Raw genomic sequence first — 24,329 nt, forward strand, 5'->3', positions numbered from 1 at the left:
GGCTATAGCAGGTACAAGGTCATCGTGCCTGCCTGGGGATACTTACTCTTCCAGACTTGCTCTAGAAGGAAGAGCAGATTTATTTTTCCTTCAAAAATCAGAAGGAGACCTCACTGAGTCCTGTTGGTAAACATGTTCAGCTAGTGTCAGGAAAAGCTAGGGCAGCAGAGAGAAACTAGAGACCAGCCAGACTCAGGGTGAGGGGGCTTACTACAAGGTTTACTTTTGCTGTACAGAGTAATTGAGAACACCAGGAGTTGAATGTGTGGCTATTGCCCCAGGGACTAAACTCAGGGCAAGGTCATCTTAAGAATAAAGACTGCCAAAGCAGCTCAGGCACAGCAGTTAAGCAACAGGGTCTGAGGCAAGGATCCCTGAGCTGTTGCCAGCTCCTAGGTCTGTGGCACAGGACAGCACAGAGCTGACTTACCCATTCAGCCCTTGAAGCACTTTTGCCCCATAAGGACAGTGGCCTCCAAGCCTGAGCTTGGCTATTGCCGTACTGCTGTGCCAGTGCTCCCAGTCCTAATGCAACACATGGGAAGTCCACTCCAACCTGTGATGGAGCTGAACCTCTAGATCTAGGAAACAAACTGGACAACTTCTGTAAGGGTAAGAGTCTGATGCTTGCCTGCCTTAATCTAGTAGAAGCACTGACAACATATAGCTTCCATGTATAGCTTCTTCAGAGAAGGCTAATATTAATGTCTTGCTCACATTCACTGGCCCCATTGTGCCTCTTCTGCTGCTGCCAAACATCTCCATGGAGTAAATCATACTGACTGTGTTTATTATAAGAACTAAGTGATCAGCTGTGAACTTTCTTTGACATAAATATTTTGCCATTAGCAATGACAAATAGCAACGCTCACGTTGTAAAAGTAACGTTGGATTATTCCTCTCCATGGGGGCATTTACGTCAAGAGGCTTCAGAAGAAAATGGTGATCTTCAGTATCAAGAGGAACAGGCAAAAGTAGGAATGTGATGGCAAGGGTCTATCCTGCTGTGTAAGAAGAGTTAAATGAATGAAGCATTTTAAAAAATGAAAATAATTGATTTTTCCACACAGCTCTGGAGTGCTTCTGCATAGCTAGCTCTGAACACCACTGCAGTCAGAGCATGCCCACTGGGCATGGCATGCTTGACTCGGCAGCAAGTGCTTTGCACAGGTACCAGCCAAAGCTATACCTGCACTTTGAGAGCATTATACCACTCCAACATTTCCTGAGGGGGAAACAGGCCCAGCACTACTCTTCTGAATCCCATTATTTCTAAAGCTCAAAAGCTACAGCTGAACAAAACAGGGATTTTCTACTCTTGCAAGTTTTCCTACATTTTTGACTGGCGATTCTGGCACCTGAAACCATGACTCTTGCAGGCTGAGTGTAATGGGAGAACCCTGAGCAGCAAGGCAAATTAATTTCTCAGAGAGATTTTTCAAAGTTACAAATGACAGCTGATAAAAATAGCATTGACTATACTTCTATAGCACATGTCCCCCAAGGAATTCAGCCCAAGCATGTAATTTTGTCATTTCTCTCCCGAGGCAGGCAGGCAGTCTCACACAGATGTGGATGCTTAGGCTTAGGGAGGACCACAAACTCACTCCTAGCAGAAAGTTACAGATAAGTTAAAAATCCAGGGGTATACCTACATACATATGTTTATGCATACTACATGGACTGTATGGCAAGCACATCAAAAGAACTACTAGGCATAACAATTTTAACTGTCCTTTTATAATTTTTTTTAAAGACTGCAAACCTGCAGGCTTGGATCGTAAACTGTTGAACCCAAACATTTTTCAGGCAGTAAATGCCAGGCAGTTCCCTGCTTGAATCCAAGGGCTGGTCAGGGCTGCAGTAACAGGTCTGGAGAAAGGATCACCTTTGAAGGGTCAGAATCCCACCTGGAGAACTTAGAACATGAAGGAAATACTAGATATTGCACTAGGAATGTGGGAGACTAACAAGCCAATGTCATGGCCAGGGGATCTCCTATGTTACAGGGACCTCCAGCAAGATTCTTTAGAGCTGCGGGAGGAAATCACAGGACAAAATTACCAGGCTGGCAATATTACTAGGGTTTCCTCCCACCCCCACCCAAACTGAGAGTTCAGGGAGGCTGTAATGCAGGGGGGTCTGGGAACTGGCAGCATAGCAATACATTGTGGGAAGGTCATGGTGAGAGAGAAGCAGAGGAACATTGCAGGGAACTGAACGTAGGAATTAGGGGTCCCCAAACAACAGATTTAAGTTCAATGGAAAGACAAGCACCCAGAAAGGACCTGCAGGATGAAGAGAGATTGATACAGAACAGCAATTGTTGGTGCATTCACAGGACAGTGCTATGCTAGAAACCCAGCGATAAGCTATAGACTAAAGTGGCAAATCCCTGAATCCAAGGGAAAGGTGTTGGAATGAGACTCTGCTTTTGATTGTCTCCAAAGGCAGGAGTTTACTTTGGATGAAAGGAAGAAAAAAAAAGTCTCCTATATATAGCAGAAAAGCCAAGGCAGTAGCTGCATAAGAAAAATGCAAGTCACAGATGAAAGGAAAACATGGGCAATCTGGCTTTAACAGACAAAGTCAACATCTGTCTGGTGATGGGAGTCTCAGAGACAGGTGAGATATGGCTAAGATGAGACCTCTGCAATTAGGGAGAGGGGGTTTCCTCTGTTGAATGCTAAATTCAGGCAGGTTTAGAGATGAATGAAAACTGCATGCCATAAGGGAAGGCCAGGAATAGAAAGCCCATGTGGGGGAAGAATGCTCTAGATGTAGCAAATGCATCTCCAAGAGGCTTTATCATTCTTATTTTGTCACTACTATCAACAATAATAAGAAAAGAGCTTACAGAGCAGCCTCCCCAATCCCTAAGCAATGCATCCAGAGATTAGCAGCAGAGAGCAGTGGGCAGCTCGAGAAAAGCTGTTCAACAAATGTAGAGGCATGCATAATAAGATTACTGAATTGGAGTTGCATGTTTTCAAGGATAAACGTGATATTATTGCACTGGCAATGACATAGTAGGAACAGGGGAAAGGATAAGAAATAGCCTGCCAGAACAGAGGGATTGCTGCAGCTGAGCTCCCAACAGGACAGGGACAAGTGGGAAGTGGAGGCAGCAAGGAGGAGAGGAAGTGCACATCCTACTTGACATGCAGATATGCAGAGAAGCTTTTTGCAAACTGGATGATGTCATCGTGTTTTTCTCAGCCTTCAGGACAGCAAGAGAAAAATAGATGAAACCAGCACATGCAGAGGAGTCTGTAAGACGAGCAGACTTCCCCCCACTCCCCCTGCAACACTAATTGCTCAGATATTGATCAGGGAAATAACTTGTAAGGACTAAAAGAAGAAAGGATTTCTTTTCCTCCTAAAAGGCAAAAAAAGCAATGTTCTTGCAGAGTTGCTGGAAAGGTCCAGGTGATCAGAGGATTTCCAAGATCATACAAGTTAATTAAGATGTTGATTTGGTCTAATTTATTATTTGTTTATACTGGAGAGCATGGAACAACTGCAGTCTGTGATTCTTCAGGATGCCAGGAAGTCTAGTTGGATTTACAGCTAGGCTGGCTGTCACAAGGAGCACAAATGTCTCACCAGGCAGGTAGACCCACAGATCCTAACTAGCCTGGTTAGTAAAAAAAACAACCAAACAACAAAAAAACCCACCACACCAACAGCTACAGGAGGGACTTCTGCTTTGGAAACCCAGGGCTTCTAGCTGAGTTGTGGGTGACAGAAGCCAGCTGCCCAGGCTTAGCCTTGCTGAGGAACAGAGCAATTATGATTAAAAGCCCAAACCCGAGTGCTAGAGAACTGCTGACCAGTACTGCCCTGGCATGGACACTAAGTCCCAAGAAAAAGCAGCAGTTCTGCTTGGCTTCTGGAGAGTTGCTTTTTCCTTTCCTGAGCAAAGGAAAACTATCACACCACAAAATGTAATAGCTAGCCCAGAAATTATCTGCACCTCATCTTCATTTGGGGTAAATCCAGCCAGAAGCAAGCACCAGAGAGTCCTCTATGGTTAAAAATGGATGTTACGAGTTCAAAGTACAGGAGGAATGCTATTTAAAAAACAAACAACTACACACACAAAAACTAACCACCAAACTGTTAAGGGAGACTGGGAAAGTGATAAAAATAAGCAGGAATATGCAAAAACAGTGAGCACAGAAAGAGAAGGAAGCATCCACAGAGACCACAGTGAGTATTTCTCAGGGATATACAGGCAAATAAAGTCACAGGAAGCAGAAGAAACTGATAATTTAAAATATCTTGTAAAGCAAGAGAGGGAGAAATGAAAAGTTTTATGAAATAACTGCCTGTTAAATATTTTTTCATTTGGTAGAGGGAGAGTCCCTCAGTGCACAGAATTTTGAGCATAGAAGTGTTCCCACTGGGCAAGGTGAGGGCAGGGGAGTACAGCACAGCAAGTGCCTCCAATTTAAATGGGCTGGTGGGTGAAATGGTTTGGGTGCCCATTGCACAGCCTGACCATAGAGGAAGGCTGGAGTGCTGCCCTGCAGCTCTACAGCACCTCGCACAAGGACGGTGCAGCTTCGGTTACAGCTGCAAGGGACTGCAGCTTTATAGGAAAGGAGCGAACACCCCTCTGCTAGTGCTGAGGGAGCAACAAGGCAGCGAGGCTGGAGATTCAACAGCTGTCTGATGCCTTGTCATAGAGATCTGGAGCCTCTCAAAGAGCAGGTATTATAAAAATCTAACAGAGTGTTCTTTCCTGTCACGTACTGGGTGAAGCATCACACATAAATAAGACACTGCTTGCCATGAGGTGGTTAGTTTAAAAGCCAGACAGATTAGTCAAAAGATATGGGTAAATCCCCCATGGATAAAAGAGCAACAAAAATTAAGGTCTGGGGGATTCTTTGTCTCTTATTTGAATGATGTTTTTCCATGCTGAGGTACATCACATATAATTGCTTTTTTAAAAAACAAAACCAAAAACCAACTACAAATAGAAAACAACTTGGTCTCTCAGGATTTAACCGGTCCCAGTATAGCCATGAGAAAGAAGTTCTGCAGTAAGCTGTTACGGAGGAGTCAGGTGAGGTGTTGTGCAGAAAAATGTTAAAATACAAACAGTGCTGACAGCCAGCAAGAAGGCCCAACTTGCTGGTGCGGGAGTTAGACAACTGGGCATGGCTTACAGAGGGATTGTGTTGGGTTTGGGCCTGCATTTGTAGCAGTTTTCTAGACTTCTTAAAGAGAATATGGAGGGAGACTATATTTCTTACATTTAAATGGAAAAATCTTTGCACTGAGTGGCAGAATTCTGAAGAAAATGAATAAGCAAGGGTAGTACAGATTCCCCAAACAGTGATTTTTAGGTCCATCAGTGACACTCATTAAACCTCAGAACAGTTTACTTTGATCCCTTTCTATAGGAACAGTTTGAGCTCCCAGACCTGGCAGAGCAGATGGAGTCTGGCTTTAGGAAAGGTGACAGAAGTTCCTGAAGGCCCATGGCCTCAGTGAAAGTGTTCCGCTAAGCAGACAGCTGAGGAAAGCTGGCCAGGAGCTATCAGACAGAGACTCAGATTTAGAAAATAGTCTGAAACAGAGCCTGGTCACAGCTGGTTAGGTCAGATAATGTGTTAGGCTGCCAAGTCCCTCTCCTCACATCCTTCCATCAGAAGTTGAAGGCTGGGTCCATGTTATTCAATATGTGGAACGAACTCTCATGAAGGTGATCAAAGCAAAGGGCATACTCTGGCATGAGAGAAAAGCTATACACCAGCAGGGACAAAATCGGATAAAGAATAGGCTTAGCAGCTCTTCTGTCTCTGCCTGCTAAGCTAATTGTTCATCATGCCCATTTTCCTTGCTATACTTGAAATGACTAGAAATCTGTGTTTGGGAACTGCTGGAATATTTGAGGTCTGAGAACACACAGCACCTTTTTCATTACAGCAACGAAGCCACAGAATGGTAGCTTTAAATGGGAAGGATAACAATGCATTACCACTCTCAATTAATCCAGAGTCTGCAATGCTGCACAAACTTACTCCGAGAATTTTCTCAGAAAATGAAGCTAGAGTGTATTTCATTTATAAATCACAAAAGACACTTATTTGGCAAGAATGATCCCTGCTCATTGTCTTGATTCGAAAGACAGGTGTCTGCTGAGGAAGGCAGGAGCCTCCCTTGAAATGGAAAATGCAACCCCCTTCCCTCCAAATTATTATAATTTTGAAATTAAGGGGGCCTTCAGGCAAAGATATGGGGAATAGGAATAACAGTTCTTTACTAATATATATATAACACAAGGCAGAAAAAAAAATAACCCACTGGTTTACACTGACAGAGTCAGAAATACAACCTGACACCCTGTTAGGGTGGCAGTAGCAGTCCGATAAGATGGTGGCTGCAGTCCTCCTGAAGTGGTGGATGTAGTTCTGTTAAAGCAGCGATCTTGTAAAAGGATCTGGTCTTCCTCCGAAGGTCCAGTGGTAGGTAGGTAGCTCTTGTCCTCTGGAACTCCAGTGGGGGGAAAAAAACTCCTCTGGGAATCCAGTGGAAGAAGGCTCTAGGGTGTTCGAGATCTCAGTTTTTATTTAGCATGGACTGCTTGGCTCCTTCCCCCCCGGGCGGAGCATCTCACAATGGGATGGGGAGTCGTGAGGCAGTTCCTTGATGGGCCATTAACAGGAGATAGTCCAGGAGTGAGTTATCTATGGGTCAGGCGATAAGGCATTGTTGTGCCCATGAACAGGAGATAGTCCAGAGGGGGGAGGCAGGGAGCACCACCCCACCCGGTCTCAACAGCTCCTAAAGATGGTAATAGAATACTTTTTTGGGCACATTTTACACTGTAACCTAGGACACTCATATACAATAAATCACGAACATCAACAGTCTCTAATGGATTTTGAGTCAGTGCCACAGACAGCAAAGCCCAGGGCTTGTGTTTCAGGATTCCAAGACTGTGCCAAAGGAGCCTTATAAATGAATAATGCATTCAGCACAGTGTCATCTGTGCCATTGGAAGGAAAAAGACATTCTTGGGCTCCGTTTGTCATTAAAAAAGTGATAATTGGTTCAGCAGCTGACCATGCCTCTCCTTTCCACAGCCGGAATGAGGCATTTAGCTCCACACTTCATAAAGTCCCTTTCTCAAACTTTCATATGTGCTCTTGGTTCAGTAAGAGAAAAAGTAGTGCACTAAAGCCAGACTTCCTATGGGATGGACCCAAGGTTTGCATTTGCAAATGTATGTACAATAGGGAGGTGATATTAAAGAGGTAGCTGGGGCCTCTTTCTACTTCTTTGTCATACTGTGAGGATGATGGTACATAGGAAATTCAAGTTTTGGTCCCTACTTCTCAATCTCATGCTTTTCAGTTATTCAACCCACAGTTTTCAACCTCTCCCCCTTCACTTTTGTCCCCATGGTTACTGAATCACTGTGTTCGCAGAGACTTTCCTCACTAAGGAATATGTGACTAACATGAGACAGCTAAATTATCAGAGCCAACTCTGACATTGGTTTCTCCTAACATGGATCTTATCTTCCAAATGCCTTCAAATAGATTTGTTGCACTGGCACCAACTTCAGAGTAAGCAGCACTTCAACTATTGACAGAGACAGAGCTGCAGCAGTATTGCACAGGGAGACTTAGAATATGCTGCAATCAGGTAAAGGATGAAATTCAAATGCTAACTTTATCAGACCTGCAGCCTAGGAGTGCATGACACAACTAGGAGATGTGTTTCACCACAAAATTTTAAATTAAGCCCTAGAAAGGAAGGCATTATTTCCTGACCGGACCTGGGTCTAAGAGTTCAAGTAGATTTCCTCTTCTTAAAAGAAAGTTTGGTTAAGCAGTAGGAGACACACACATTTTAGGTCCCAAGAAATCTCTATTACAAAATGCGTCAAGACAGGCCATGGGATAACAAGCCTACAACCTCCAGCCACAGCAATGAATGTATGTTGACCCAGGGGTCAGCAGAGCTGCTCCCACACTGAGCAGCCTAGGCTGCCCCAGAGAAGGTCAAACTAAATCCCTTCCAAGCTACCCCAAAAAAAAAAAAAACAAAAAAAAACCAAACCAAAATACATTAAATCTTCTCTGCATCTGGGAGGCCTTTCTGTCCTTTGCTCACAGGATCTAGCCAGCCACAAGTACCCAGACACTAAAGCAAGGGGAGCAGGACAACACCTCACGTAAGTATTGCCAGTCATGAACCAATATAGACAAGACTTGAGAAGAAATGCGGAGGTCTTACCTTGGCCGCTACAGAGGAGTTGGGCTTCTCCAGGAGGTCCCAGAGTTTTTTCCTTTTGTCAGCACAGCAAGTGTTATCAAATTCCTCCCCTTCCCTTTCCCTCAGTGTCTCAGCTTCTCTCTTCAGCTCCTCATTCATCTGTTCCTTCTTCTGGTGGTAGCGGGCCTGGCAGCAGGACTCCAGGTAGATCTCATCCACCCCCCAGTAGTCCAGCTCCTGGCTGAAGGACAAGGCGCACATCTCCTCCATCATGTGCAGCTTGCCAGTACGGTAGAAGTTCAAGATTGAGGTGAATGCCCCGGGATGCCTGTCGAAGAAGTACTCATTCTCCTCCAGGTTGTAGTCATCACAGATCTCCATAAGGGAGTCGTGTGTGTTGCAGTCTCTGAGCTTACCCAGCCTGGTCCGCGGCAACCTGTCCAAGGTCCGCCAAAGAACCTCGTGGGCCAGCCCCCCCACGTTGAGCTTGACCCTTCGGGAGCAGGCCTTGCTCCTGACGATCTCCGTGGGGTCCGGAGGCAAAGAGGTAGTAGAGCGAGATCCATGCTTATTCATCCCCAGAGGCATCGCTGGTCCCCCTGAGGCTGGGCGCTCCAAGGTGCGGCGTGGGGCAGGGCGCTCGGGGGCCGGCTCTCCTCACCTCTCCTTCCCCTCCATGCCCCAGAGCTGCAAGAGAGGCCAACCGTGGGTCCCCGCCCGCTGACCTCCGCGCCCGCCGCCGCCGCCGCCGCCGCGGGAGCGCCCGGCCCCGCTAATCTGCCGAGGGGGCGGCGGCGCTCTCCGCCTCGCCGGTGCTGAACCGGCCCCGCGCCCCGCCGGCCGGCCGGGCAGGCGCTGTCCGCGCCCGCGGTGCTGAAGGCCGCCCGCTCCCACGTGGCGGCCCGGCCGCCGAGCTCCCCCGGGCGGTGGCCGGGTGTCGTGTCCGTCCGTCCCCTCCCCGCACCTCTGTCCAGGAGGGTCTCTTGCACACCCGGTCCGGGGGAGCTGTGGAGGCTGGGCACGGCCCCGGGAGCTCGGCTAGCACAGGGCTGGGAAAGGCTAACTGATGGCGGGGGGCAGGGGGGTGCAGCGCAGAGTTCCCCCGTGCACCACTCAGTGATGCCCCCCAAAAAGCGCTGGGCCGCTAGCCAGGGGTGCGCTGTCACCCTGTCTCCCATCCCGGAGCGGACGGACGGACGGCAGCGCACCGACCCCGCCGCTGCCGTCTCCCGAGATCCCGGTCCCGCCGCCGCTCCCTCCCGCAGAGGGGCCATGAGGGACCCTGGGTGCCCCTCCGACCCAGCCGGGGCAACCCCCCTCCTCCGCGGCTGCGGTGCCCCCCTCCCTGCCCAGCCGTGTAGGCTGCAGGAAGACGCGGAGGCTTTTTATAACTCCAGCCTTGCAAATTTCTCCGAGGAAAGAGCTGGGGAAGGGAAAAGTCCGTATTTCCAGCCACTCTAACGACGCACCCTACCCCTCTGGGCTGCCCAGGGACGCCCCCCTCGCCGACCTCCGCATAACAGGGAAATCAGCGAAAATCGGAATAAGGAAAACCCCTGAGCTTTCCTTGCAAAGCCGGGTGGCTTATGACAGCCCTGAGCACTGTTGCTTACACAAGATGGCACGAAGAGAAACCCCCGCGCAGAAAGGAACGGCTCCTCCGTGCCCAGCCGGCACAGTTCCGGGGGCTCGGCCCCTCTCCCCGCCGCTCCAGGTTCCCCCAGCCCCAAAACCGAAATACCCCCGCTGCCTCCAGGCCGCCGCCGGGGCTGTTCCCCGGCCGCCGCCGCCGCACACGGGGAAAGGCTCCCCTCCCTCGTCCGCACCTACCTCCTCCTGCGGGCTCCCAGTGAGGCGGTGCGGGGCTGTGCGGGGCCGAGGGCGGCTACATCCTGCGGTGGGGCGGGCAGCAGGGGCGGCCCCGCTCGCATCCCCCCGCGGGCAGCCTCAAGGCGGAGGGATGGCGGCCGCGCTCCTGGCTGTCCACGGAGCCCAGGGGGAGGGGAAGGGAAACGAGGTAAATCGGATCCCTCGGCAGGAAGCTTTCCAAGGCCTTCCCTCGGCTGCGGCTCCTCGCTCCTGCCTACAGTCAACGCCGAAGCCGCATCTGCCCCCGCCCCCCCAGCGCTCTCTCCGTGCAGACACAAAGGAAAGCTCCAGTACTTCCTTCTGCCGCCTCGGAACGGAGATCAACAAGTCTAGTCTGAACCTCCAGCTTTTCCCAGTAATTCTGTCCCGGAGTTGTTTGGAGTTGGGGGTGGAAGAGAGGAAGGCAGCTCCACCGTGAGCTGGGATGCAGCATTGCAGGGAAGGTTAACGCTTTCCTGGCCGGGCCTCGCCGCCCCGGGGCTGATTTACAGCGGGGGAGGCGCCTGGAACAGACCTAGCACCGGAGGAAGAGCCGCAGCATCCCTCCTCAGGAGGATGGGGCTATTCCCACCATCCTCCAGCTCCCGGTGGTATCACCCGTGAAAATAGGAGCAGGGATTTGTGCCAGAAGAAAAATGATGAGCAGAGAGCGCTGATAAGCCCAGCAAGGCCCCTATTGCTTCCCAGGCCCTGCTGGCTGAGCCAGGAGCAGCTGAGCTCGGTAAGGCTGCACATCACTCTGCATGAGGAGCAAACTGGGCCCTCATCCTCACCCCCACGTTAAAGGGAAGAGCCTGCCTACAGGATGGTGGCATGTATTTGCAGTTGCAGCCAGGAGGAATAACAGTGGATCTCTGCTGTTGATTAGACCTATAAATATAACAAAAAGGAGCATTTACTATCCTGAAAACACAGCAGAAATGGAGAAAATAGTGACTTTCCAGGTAACAGCACAGCCTTCAAAGCATCCCTCTGCTACTCTGTCCTTGCTGCCTTTCTCCTTCACTCCCAACAGGGGAAATGGACCTTACCAGGAGCCTGGAGCTCCATTGGTGCCATTTAATGGGTACATTAGCATCACTTAATGCAGTTCACCTGCTTAGGCTGGTGTACTGGAGGTACACAGCAATGCTCGTTAGCCCTTTCTCATCTTGCATTGATAGACCATGTCTCTTAGACTCTAGTGACAATTCCTGCTACAAGGTTTCTAAAATAGGAGCCTGGTGTCTGATTTTATATGGTTAACTGGGGATAAAAGGCTCTCAGGTCTGCTTTTTCCCACTTTCTATGTTTCTCTCCCTAGCCCCTACCTGGCTTCCATTGCCCAGCATACACAATGTCAGTGTTATGTGATTATATTTGGTGTTTGAATGTCCACATCTTCCATAGAGATAGCTTTCTGAAATCCCAAGCAGTGTTTTTGTCTCTCCAGTACCTTCCACAACCATATATTATCTGTATATTTCAGAGTTTCTTACAACAAGTAGGTCACTACCTTCCTTTTGCAGATGAGGAAATTAAGATCACCTAGAGGGAAGGTGGAAGGAAGACTTTGGAATAAAACCTGTTGACCAACTTAATCTCATCCCAGTGCCCCTCCACTGAAGTAGCTTCCCCTACCCCATGAAAACCTACAAGCAGTAGCCAAAGCACTTCAGTTCTACTTTCTCATCATTTCACATCCAGACCTTATTTTACTCCTCTTACAACTGAGATGAAAACCCCTGATGAGGGCTAGGAAGCTAAATCTGTTAATGATTACAAAGTGCTTTGAATCTTGCAGCTGGCAGGTGCTGCAGGAGAACAAGTTATTTGTTTGTTAGCACTGTCATCCAGGGCATGTTATCTCCCCTTGTGACAAATGCAGGCTGCTCTTCTGCAGGAAGAGGATGCTGGGAGGGAAGATGACAAGTAGCCTAATGCAGGGAGATGCCTCAGATTCAATGCAGTTAAATCACTGGGAGAGAGGCAACTTGGGTTTATTAGCAGGGCATTTGTATCTTCCTGCATCGCTCTTGCTACCCTGCCAATGTCATTCAAGAGTTCTGTCAAGAGACCAGAGACCCAGCAGTGGGGAGGGGCCCACGAAGGGCAGCATGGAAGCACAGACTCCTCCACTGCTGCGTGCTCACCCTTCCACACACACCTTCTTGCCAGCACTGAAAAATCATACTGGAGTCTCAGGTAGAAGCTGTGAGAGGGAGCCCTGCCCAGGGCAGACCCTCCAGTTGGCTGTGCCTGGGGTGATGCAGGAGTCTGCGGAGAGGAGAGGATGTTCCCACCTCCAGGACATCTGTTCCCTGCAGTATTTCTTGTCCCACAGTGGAGAGTTTGTCAGCAAGGGGCAGTGCAGGCCTGAGGATGCAGAAATGTGCAGCCTGCTCACTCTTCTCCAAGGTTATCTAACCCACTCTTGGTTTGGATATTCCTTTCAAGTGATATTTTTGTACCCTGAGCTCCTGAAAACTTAATTTATGGTTTGTTATTTCCACAGCCTAAGGAACCAGCCAAATGCTTGAATGCAGTCCACGGCAAACCCTATTCCTTTCCAGGTATTACAGCAGTTATTGACAAGGAAACACCTTAAACCTCGGGTACTTTAGAGGAAATGTGCAGAGTATGGCAAATATGTGTTCTCCTGGGCTCACAGTTAGTGGTGTATATATATATGTGGATCTCACCTGCTAAGCAGAAAAGGTCTACAAGGCAGTGCTTGCTGTGCTACAACATGGGAGGGAAATAGGCTGAGCCTAAATGTGGAAATATCCCTCTGCTGATCTGCAGTGACTCCTCTGCCTGCATGAGGAAAAGTATCACATCTTCACAAACACCCACACCTATGCAACAGTCTGGCATCTTCCTGTCCATCCTGCAAAGCAAGAGGAGAGGCTGATTTACATCATTTACTGCTCACAGAAAAAAAAAAAAAGCGCTGTGAGAAAATGAAGGCTCCTTGTCCATAAACAAGCGCTCAGCCCTGTCACAGCAATGGTATGTGGAACAATGGGTTTCCAGCAGAGATGGGTGCAGCAGCTTTGGTGGCCCACGAGTTTTGGCTGGTTCTTGATGCTGAGGGGATGCTTGGTTTCATTCTAAAATGAACTATAAGATGTAGCAATAACCAGTATTGTTCTTAGGAGGACAAGCACAAGGCCCTTGGGCTATGAGTGGGTAAGACAGTTATACACAATAAGCTGTCTCTGTTTCAGAATGTTTCCTATTTTGTCCCTTTAAGGATTCCCTCAGTTTCCAGGGATTTTCTTTCCAGCCTAGAAACATTTTTGGTACAATGGAGATTTTCTTTCATAGACCAAAATCCTTTCCCTAAATGGGAAAAAAAAAATATCAGTTTTCTTGGCAGACATCTGTAACAAGTGTTGAAAAGTGCAAAAAGAACCGACACACATAGTGCAGAGTGGCTTGTGCTACTGAGAGCCCAGGAGCATGGAAATACTAGAATACCAGGGAAAAATACTGGAAGCAGACAGCAAACTACAATTCAAAAATGAACCTTAGAGAGACAAGGTTTTCCTCAAGAAACCCAGGCAGATCTTGGAAGGCAACGTCAGCAGCAGCTGGGTTCCATCATCACATTCTCCCTTGCTGAAAGCCTCTTTCAAAGGAGCTCAGCTGTAGCTGCCAGCCTATGCTGCTGCAGGGGAGTAGGCTCTGCGGTCAAGGGGGAAGCCTTGGTAGCCATGGCCTTCCTGGTCCCTGGCCTGTCCCCTCCAGCAGGCTCCACCATTCACTCTTGCCTTCTACCAGCCCAGATCCTCCTCTCACCATGGTAAAATAAAGCCTTTCCAAAACTGTTTACGTATATTAATAAAGTTGGTAATACCTTGTTTGTCCAGAAAGCAGGGCCTGACCTCTGCCACACGCTCCGGATCCTCAGAGAAGCACCAAAGGATCTAGGAGGGCTGAGCTGCTGGACTGGGTATTTGCAAAAGTGGGAGATGGAGGAAGAGCAGAGAGCTCTCAGCACGGACCGGAGAGCGAATGCCCCTTGGCAGAGGGCAAATTCTCTGAAGATTGTCTCAGCATTGGAAGAGAAAAGACAGGTGAGGGTAGCCCTCTTACTTTTGGGAGGACAGTTGGGGACCCTGTCCTGTAAAGAGTTGAAGTTTTCAGCTTACCCGAACTTTTCAGATGCATTTTGAAGTCTCAGGGGTGCCCAAAGTCCTGCTCATTGCAGGCAGGCTACTCTCCCTCCTGCCACCTCGAGGAAGGGCAGACCAGAGCTGCACCACCACTTGCCTGGCACTGATCTGCAGACAGCTCTTGGTGCTTAGTCAGTTCTGGTACTCCTTTGGCCTTTGGGAAGAGGGCAGGAAACACATCAGTGCAAACCGCTTATCAGAGAAGCTTCTGGTTCAGGTTCCCACAAAGCACGTTCAGAGCCATCCCCCTTGGCTCCAGCTTTCTGCCCTTCCCGGGCTGTGCATTTCCTCCCACACATCTATTAAGTCTCCTCTGTGCTCACTGACCACAAGCACACACCCCACAGATCCTCTTTCCAAGGATGACTCCATTAGACCCACCTTTCCGCTCGTCTTGATGAGGATGAGTCTGGGCAACTAACTGAAAGCTGTGGAAGCAGCAGCCTATTCCCTAAGGCGTTCGGGTGTGTAAAGCATCACCTCATGGCTGTGTCTGTCTTGATCACATCAGGTTTGAGAGCAAATACAATTACTTCAGGGAGGAAAAATACACCAACTTTTCTGCTGATTGAGGAATAAAAAGCCCCCAATGGGGCACTTTGTCCCTGTTGCCTGTCTGCTAGGGCATTTACAAAATGAGCTGAGAAATTGATTTTCTCCTACCTATCAACACCATAGGCCAAATTCTTGGGCCCCCAGGTCCCTGTCGTGCCCAGGAGGGGCTGGTGGCATCAGGACTCCACCAGACCCTGCACCCTGCAGAGAGGCCAGGGGGACGTTTCATCCTCCCTGCTTGTGTTGTTCAGGCAGGGCTGGCACCAAGGGAAAATCCACCGTCTACAATATGTTATGTAACATTTAGCTTTAAGCACCAAGCTCTGTAAAGCCATTTGACTTGCTATGTTATTCAGCAGCTGTGGATTTTTCAGCCCCTGAAGGGCTGGAGGTTCACACTAGTCTCCTCACCATCAACCAGGAAGGAGGGCAGCAGAGCTTGAGGGGTCAGTCAGAGAGATGAGTCAGAGACCTCTCTCTCACAGGGGTGACCAAGTGCCCACCCATCCTGCTGATTTCTGCCCAGCTGCTGAGGACTGCAGATGGCCCTGCAGCCATTCACACCCTTTGGGGGCTGTGGCACAGCAGCAGTCTTTTGGGAGATCCAGGGTCCAGGACCTAGATGCAGTATCCTTCCCAAGAATTCACGGGCAGGAGGTCCTACCTGCCCTCCCTAAGGTCCCACCATGGCTGGGATCCCTCCGGCAGCTGGGGGAGGCAGCTAAGCTACCATGGGGGGAGCTTGCATGTGAGGAAAACCCCTTGCACAGCCAGGTGAGGGGCTGCGGATGTGGCGAGGCAGTGGCTAACAGGCAGCAAGGTGAAGCCCCAGCTTTAAAGAGGAGACACAAATAGGCATGTAACAAGAACTAGATAAATATTGTTGAGCCTGCCATGTTTGCCACCAGCCCTGTGCATTACACACTAGTCTCTCTAGTTCACAGGCTGTTTCTCTCCTTGGGTTGGAGGAAGCCTGACTGCTTTAACCAGCATTTGGAGAACCAGCCTGCTCGAATTGTGTAGTAACAGGCGGTGGGGAGCCCTCGCCTGCTACAGAGGGCAGGAGTGCTGAGAAAGAGCAGCAAGGGAACAGAGTCTACCTTCCCCTAATAAAGAATATGCCAGCTCAACTGTTTCAGGAAAGGCTTTTGGCAACAAGACTCCAAGCAGCACAGCTAGCAGTTGGGTCTACTGAAGAGCTCCCCCATTCCAGTCCCTGGCAGCACCTTCCCCATGTGGCTGAAGCAAACACAAGTGATGTGCAAAGGAGCTGGGCCTCTGCAGGGCACTCCAGGATGCGGCTGCTCACAGCATCCTTGCAGCAGAGGAGGAGAAGTCAGGTCCCCTCCCTAAACAGCTTCCACCTGAGCCTGGGGACACAGTTCTTTGACGTGGGGAGATGGCAACAAGGTAGCTGTGACCTGAATATGTTTCTGCTAGGATTCACTCCTGCCCCAGAGCCATCCAGTTCCCATCCCTGGTTTCTCTTGCCCAGCTCCTCTTTAACGAACACAGGCTGAAGGCTCAGCCTTAGAGGAAAAGCAAACACATAACTCAGCCAACAGATAAAATCTGCTTTGGGGTCTAATCCTGGAAAAATGCCATTGCTTGAATGTCCTGAAGGACGGTGAGTTTTCTCAGGTTAATGAGTAAGAATTGCTCTGCTCTTGCATACGTGGATCCTAAAAGGACACTGCAGTCAGAGAGCAATTGCAGATGGTTCCAGGGAGGAAAGTACCATAATATCCCCTTTCAGACTGAGGGAAATTGAGACAGAGGATTAAAGCAACCTGCCAAAAGCTGCATGGGCTGGGGGATGAATGAACAGCTAAATGTACTTTAAATCTTAGGAGATATCCTTTAGTGTTTTCTACCAAGATTGTTTGCCTTGTCCCTGTTATTGCAGCTAAGGGGAAGCACATTTGTCAGAGGTTCCTGCCATCAGTGGCAGAAGCTTTTACAACAGTCACACATCTTGTGTGAGATGTTGGTACCCGACAGTTTAAAGTTTTTGTTCCTCATCTTTCACTAGGTACTGACAGAAAATAGGCAGGATTTTAAAAACTTGCGTGAACCCAGTCCTTCTTGTCCATTCCTTCATCTTAATTGCCCTAAGCCTTGAGTAAACACACTCTTCTTTCTCCACACCTTTGTGCCATTCAGGAAGCCTTATGCCAATGTCTGCAAAGTGACATGGGGAGAGGTCAAATCTAATTTCAAGCAACTATTTAATGTTATTTCTAGTACTAAGGGGGCCTAGCTCTGCTGGGGGTAGGTCCTGGAGGAAAGGCTGGGCATCTTGTGTCGCAAATGGGGCTGGCTCCTTGGAGCAGGGAGAGCTTTGAGTTCAGTGACATTCAGTCACAGCTGCAGGAATAGCATAAATTGTCTCTGGGAAGGGTCACTTCCAGCCTTTCTTGGGTTATTTTACATCTGTAACTTGTCTTTAATGAAATACATTTTAATCTGCCGGATTACGAAGATCATTTTAAAGCAGCTTATCTAACACTCTGTTCTCTTTCCCTGTTTTTCCCCAAAGTGTTTGTGGGTGATGTAGAAGGCTTCAATAAGCCATTCTCAAAGGCTGTCTCGGATTAAACTTCTTGACATGGGACAGCATTACTCCCCATGAATTTTAATGAACTCTTCTAAACATGCCCTTTTTGCTGTATACATGAGTTCTGCAGGGGAATAATACCTAGCACCAGGTAACCAGAAAGAACAAATTGGATGTAATTGTACAAACTGAAAACACTGCAATAACCTACCAAAAATGCAGCTCTTCTTCCTTGATCTCAGCAGGAGCAGACGATGCTGAGAACAGAGTGTTGCTGCAGTGCGCAGCTCGGAGGGTGCTGCAGGTCTGGGTTTTGACACCAGGCTATTGCACAGTGCTCATGGGGAGCACAGAGCAGTAAAGCAGGATTGGGAAGAGCCAGCAATGGAGCAAGGGGTTATCTGGAGCTGACCAGGAGGAAAACAGGAGGATGGATACACCTTAAGATCACATTTTTCAGATGCTTGGGTGGCCTCTCTCTGAGAGTGCCAGGGACATTTCTCGTCCCCCCTGGGATTTATAGCCTGAGACCCTCTCCTAAAGGCAGTTTCATGCGCTGCATCTTTCAGTGCATTGCTTACTGGTCACTTTGCTTTTCAAAGGTGCAGCTAGAAAATGTAGGAGCAAAGAAGATTTTAATTTTTTTTAGAAATATCCCAGCAATGAGTGCTTGTCCAGACAGCAGAAAGCCCTGCTCAAGTCCTTCAGCACAAAAAGGCTCAAATCCACCCCCTGCCCCCAACTGCCTTAGATTTAGGCCTCAAAATTCCCAACAACCTTGCAGCAAAACCCTTACCCCAATGTCTGACCCAACCATCCCTGCCTCATTGAGACTAATTTTCCAGTGTGACTAAACATCTGAAAAGATCAACAGCTTAGAAACCTCTATCATCTCTGAACTCCTAGCATTGTAGTGCTCTAAAAAGCATTTTGCTGTCCAAACTCCTCCTGATAACACAGAATTAAGAGTTCTGGTGAATGCTGTATTTTCTGCAAAAAGCAGTAGCAATGTAGCTTTTCTGTGAAGCGCATTACGCTGCTTCTGTGCAAACGGCAGAGGATCTGGCAGGGAGGCCTTTGAAATCCTTGCCTGTGCTCCTGCCAGCTCTGGAGGAGGATTCAGCAGAACACAGATCCACTGTGGAAGACAGAAATTATTGTCACCTGATTTTAAGCAGATGAAAAGACATGATCTGGCTAAACTCCTGCGGTTTTACAGGTGGTAGGTGCCTTCAGGGAGCAGCAATCCTGGGCACTCACACCCACCTGCTTTCAAATCTCTCTGGCTGGGAGGGGCAAGGGTCCGAAGGGAAGGGGAGAAAAGACCCCAGGGTAAAAAGCAGCAGTGTAACCCTGAACTTGGGAAACCTTGCTGCTCCATGCAGCAGCACGGCGGTCCCAGATGCCCTGCAGAGGCTGTCGCACCCATGGGGCAGGAGCACGCAGCCCGGGCCAGGGCTGTGAATCCTCAGCCCAGTGAGTCACATCACAGAGGGCTGGTTCGAGTGCAGTGACAAGGCGTGAGGACTTGACATGGTCACAGCCTTCACTAACTGGGGACAAACTCTTGTCCCCATGTCCTCCCTGTCTTTCAGACTGCAAGTTTCTAATCCCACCCCTGTTCACATGGTCCATGGCACAGTGATTCTTCCCTCACTGCTCTTAGCATTTATGTTCTGCTGTTCCAGTAAACAAAGCAATAAAAGCAGCAAAGATTCCTCGGGATTAACATAATAGAGATTTTTATTTTAAGAAAGTTGTCAGTTATCTACCTTTGTTTTTTTCCATACATTAAATATTAACAACCCAGCCAACGTAATGCAAAACTTAAAAGGCCCTCAATTCAAGCAGTTACGCACCAGTAAATAAGGAAACCCCAGCAAACTCCCAAACTTCTCACTCACTGTCATGTTTGAAGAGCAAGCAGCCATTTCAGTATTTCACAATTGTTCTCCAAAATCCTTTGATGGCTTTTCAAGTTCCAGCTTAGCCTGCATTTTCAACCTACCTCCTTGTTCCCGATGGGATGCAGAAAAAGGCAGAGCACTCAGCCGTACCCCTGGGGCAGCCACTGGCCCTTGGGGGCCGTGTAAGGCTCCTGAGGGATGACTCCTTCACACCTCTGCCTTGGGGATCAGCACAGCTGGAAGCACTGACATCCTCTGCCCTGGAAGTTGATGCTAAGGGATGTTCACCTTCCCTCTTCCCTTTGATCTCAATGCAGAGCAGGTCCTCTGCATGTGCTTACTTGCTGGAAGGAGAAGGGTGCTTCTCCACCCCTCACACACCTCCTGTATCACCCTGCATGCTGGGGGAACATAAGGCACGTGGAGATGTTCTCTCCAGCTTTCTTCAGCTCACTCACCCTGTCTCTATTTTCTGCCCTGTTCGCAAATGTCAGCCACAGTCTTGCACTGGAAAAGCAGAGGTGAGCGAACTGAGCCCATCCCAGCACTCGCTTGGCCATCTTACAGATGGCTGCTCTTCAGACAGTCTCTTTTTCTCTTGTGCTTAAAAAGTGAAGGTGGTTCTCCATCAAAATCAATAGAGGAGGTTAATTAAATAGCTCTGCTCATCAACACATCAAACCCTCCTCCTCAAGCCCATGTGTGGGTGACCTTTGCCTGCCTTGCCCAGACCAATCCCTTTGATGCGGGAAGGGCTGTTCTGGGAGAGCTTAGTGGAGCCAAGCATCGATTCAGCTCTTCTGATTACCAAGGGCACTACAAGTATCATTTCAATAGATCTTAAGCTCCATAAAGCAGCTATGATTTATTCTTAGCCCAAAGCTATTTGTCCTGCATGGGTGTTTTTCTTCTTTCTGCAGAAAAAGTCCTGGTAAAATGTGAATTGACTTTTGGGGTGCCACATGTGGCTGCACAAACCCTTTCTGCCCTGTTTTTTGCGGTCCTGAACCCTGCTTTCAAAGGAAAGGAGGAAGGGAGGTGGATGGCAGCAGTTTGGAGGCTGATGTGGGCTGAGTGAATCCCAGGGGCTGGGGGCTGCAGGGAATATGTCGACTCTGAGCACAAATGCCCAGGGTCCCAGCAGCTGCTTTTCCAGTTAAAGCAGCTAATAGCCCCCAGGAACACTGCAGACAAGGGAATTCAATAAAGATGCATTATAAAAACCACAGTTTTTGAGCTTGCATATTTCCTTCAGGGTAATAAATGTAAGTATTTTATTCTGTAATAAAAACTGTATTTGCTTGAAGCTTCCATACCAATAACTTAAGGACAGCTCAGCTGTTCCACTTCCCCAGCACTGGGTGCTAGCAGCTCTTCTCCACATCTTCTCTATGGCTGCTGAGATGACATTGGCCACTGATGGGTCCCTGTAGAAGGACCCATCAGTGGGTCCTTTAAGTTAAGGAGTGTGTCCTACTGCAGCCATGTGAAGACCTGGAGTAATGTTGCACAGGTACAACTCACCCTGGCAGTCCCAGACCGCTGAGCATGTGATATTAGGAAGGCTGTGCCTTGATGTCTCTTTCTTGCCTACCAAAGAAGCTGCCTTCATCTTCTACTGATGTGTGTGTAGAAAGGATGTGCACCAGTTGTCTCGCTGTAAAGTTGGAATCAACAACATGAACAACAGGTCTCAAAGTATCTATTCTTAAAGCATCCATCATCATGGATTTTAATTTAGTAAACCAAGACAGACCAGCTCAATTTTGCAAGAAATTGACTAAAACGAGGGTTTCCCTGTGGAAAAAGATTCATTAGGATAGGAACAAGCACAAACAAGCAGCAATGTCTGGGGAACCATCCCAGGAACTTCAGTGGTTTGCTTTACAAGTCTTTGCAGTGGAATCTGAGACCAAATCTCCCAACCATTTGCTTCATCAGGAGAAATGTGATGCTCCAATCCTAATATGGACTAAAGCACATTTTTTTTGGGGGGGGGGGGGGGGTGTGACTTTGTAGACACAAGCAAAACTTTTGGCCTTCTCTCATTTTCCACGTTTAAATGCAGTCTTTCCAGACCCTGAAGGAACATCCCCAAAAGAGAGCAAGAGGCTGTCTCAGCACTGAGCAGCTGGAAAGCTGCAGCCATACTTTCCAGCCAGTTCCTTGCAGAAGGGCGCATATAAACATCCGTAATTATAGTTAAATCAAGCCCTAGTCCCTCAGTGCCTTTGTGCTGGGTACCTCCAGGCTTACCAAAGGCACCAGAAAGTTCCGCTTGGCTCTCAGAGAGAAATAGGTCTCCCCAGGTTTGGAATAAAGGGTCATAAAATCAGATGCCTCCTCCTCCTCCTCTTCCCTGCTTCAAATATAATGGGTCTGTCAGGAGAAAGCTGCATGGAGCAGCAGCTCCCTGGTGCTGTGAGAAGGCACCGTTGCAGCTCTGAGCCAGGCAGGTTGTGCCCAGCAGCTCCAGCCCTTGGGGGACACCAATACAAACACAACAGAAACTTTTAAACACCCATTTGAGCATCTCCTGCCCAGCCATGCTGTGTGCAGGTCTTCTGGGCCACCACTGCTTGGGTTGGGAGCCTAAACTCCGCCAGTACTTTTTTCCAGTGGCTAAACATTGCACTAATGCACTTTATACGTGCAGTTATGATGCTGAGTCACTCCAGAGCATCTTCCCTCCAGTTCTCACTTGTTATGTTGCCATCAAGGAAAATCAAACCTCTGCCAGGACCCTGGGGCTCACTCTGTAGAAATAAAAGCACAGTGTTGTGTGTACTTGAGCTCATGAGTCCATTAGCTATATTTAGTTCCCATCTACCCAAGGGTTTGCAAGAAAATGGATGAATGTGCAAACTTAATTGCAAGTTACATCCTATAGATTCTGACAGTTGTTTTCCCTTGAAATATGCCTCCAGGATACAGTTCTCTTTGAGTGTATCTAGTGTTTAATTACTCAAAATGACTCTACAGCATGCTGGAGCCCCCCCAAGCGCCCTCAGACACTCAGCATCAAAGCTGCAGTCTCACAGCTACAAAGCTACGGTATTTTTTGAGTGTAATGTTTTCTACCAGTTGTTCATCCCAACGGAATAGTCAGTACATTAGTTGGGTCGAAAAGCAGCACAGTAACAATTCTTGACAAACATAAGAGAGAAGTGGAAGAAGATGATCAGCTGATGGAAGGCAAGCCCTTGCTCTTTTACTCAATTTTCAATTTACGTTGAACCCTGACGTCCTTTTCTGGCTGTGACATCCCCAAGCAGTATCCTTCCTTGTTAAACCCTGGGATTTGTGACCTGATGTTGTTCAGCAGACAATTCAGAAGAGGTCAACAGGAGGAAAATACATCTGAAGTGATAAAACAGTCAGTTCCGAAGAGCTGCCTTCTATTGCTGCATTTGGAAGACACCTGCTTGACCCATCCAAGTTATTCCATATTCAGTCACTTGTAACTTTGCCAAAATTAGAACTGCTCAAGTTGGAATTTTCCATGTCATTTCTTGGTTTCCAGTAGGCATCAAAGGCCTTTTCAGAACAATTAGCTATTTTCAATTACCAGACATGGGGAAAATTACACAACATTAACGGGTTTGAGAACATTATCAGAGAAGAAGAGAAAAGGAATGTTTGCAGGTTGCACCTCTGTAGATTAAGTGAGAAGAACTAGGATTTTATGGAAAAAACTTAATTTTAGCATTTCATATCAATCAGCTGCTTGATTTTGCAATCCAAGTATCCTTCTAACAAACTAAGAGAATGAAATTACACTAACTAAACTAACAGAATGAAACCAACACTACAGTGGACTTGGGCACCTGGGAGCTCTTCCACTATATTGCACAAGTACAAAATTCCCGCAGCTTCATACTCTTCCTGATGTATGATATAAAACCCAATATTTAATTAAAAAGATAAATATGAATTTCTAAAAGCGTCTATACAGTTCAATGAGGAATAATCATAAATTTAACAGATGGTTTTGTTGTGTAATCATACATTGGAGATACCAAAGGCACCCAGTGAATTTTCTATGTGATGATCTTTCTCCCAAGCTAAGGGACTTCAGCTGGATTCGTTAGCAACAGCAGCGCCAGAGCACGCTGGGGAGCAGAGCTGTGCTCTGCAGCCTCACCACACACTTACTGCTCAATGCTACTGACTGCACACGGGTGTCAAACACACTTTCTTGCTCCTGCTTCGCATGGCACGCTGCAATACTGAGTTGTCTGCATTGAGGAATCTGCTGTACTCAAGTTCCTGAAAGATAATAATGCCACACCCCAGCTATTTGATCTGTTCCTGGTGCAGCCAGCTCGTGCTTGACACACGGTGCATGTCCATTGATCCTTTGCAGTCTCCTGACACTCACGGGAACGGGGCAGTAGCAGGAGCCACAGGAAGGGAGACCCAGAGGGGACAGTTCTTTGGACAACACTTCCAAAGGGGAAAAAAAGAAAAAAAGGCAGCTCACAACAACGGGCAGCTCCTTCAGTGCAGCTTCCCTTTGGAAAATGACAAGCCCCTGCACAGAGTGAGCTTGATGTGATGCTCTGGCATGGCTTGTCCCCATCCCCGCCCACCTCTATCACTTGCCCAGCCCCAAAGCAGTGATGGTCCTCTCCTTCCCACCATGGTCAAAGCTGCAGCAGGCAAGCAGTTGCTTCAGCAGTTAAGTGTTTTCCACTCTTGCTAGGGGATTTTTTCTTTCAGTTCAATCTGTCCAAGGATTTTTACCGAGCTAAACCAGTATTTGGAGCCCACACACCAAAGCTCTGAATGGAGCAGGACCATCAAACCCATTATTAGTGAGTTTCTTGACCTCACACACCGCACTTACCAGGGTTTACATTGCCATAGAGCTGACCCATTTCTGACCTTTTGGACTCAGGTTGCAGCAAGAAGGAAGAAAAGCCCATTTGCTCCTCTGTTGCAGAAGAAAGGACAGAGGGGGGCTATGGGGTAAAACCAGTTCTATATTTAAGGCCTGCATCGGGTTGTTATGGCAACAGGAATTCCAGCCACCACCGTGGG

The 24,329-nt window shown here is 48.2% G+C and overlaps 1 protein-coding gene across 1 annotated transcript in view; it reads right to left on the reverse strand.

Annotated features, from left to right (window-relative positions):
• The window catches only part of KCNB1 (potassium voltage-gated channel subfamily B member 1), a 125,668-nt gene extending 116,842 nt beyond the window's left edge, over positions 1 to 8,826 (reverse strand). The window contains exon 1 of the mRNA XM_086474719.1: positions 8,260 to 8,826. Coding sequence (XP_086330845.1) covers positions 8,260 to 8,826 — 567 coding nt within the window. The remainder of the gene's footprint in view (positions 1 to 8,259) is intronic.
• Positions 8,827 to 24,329: the final 15,503 nt, after the last annotated feature.

Source organism: Leptosomus discolor, chromosome 17, assembly GCF_034619465.1.
Source record: "Leptosomus discolor isolate bLepDis1 chromosome 17, bLepDis1.hap2, whole genome shotgun sequence".
NCBI lineage: Eukaryota > Metazoa > Chordata > Aves > Leptosomiformes > Leptosomidae > Leptosomus > Leptosomus discolor.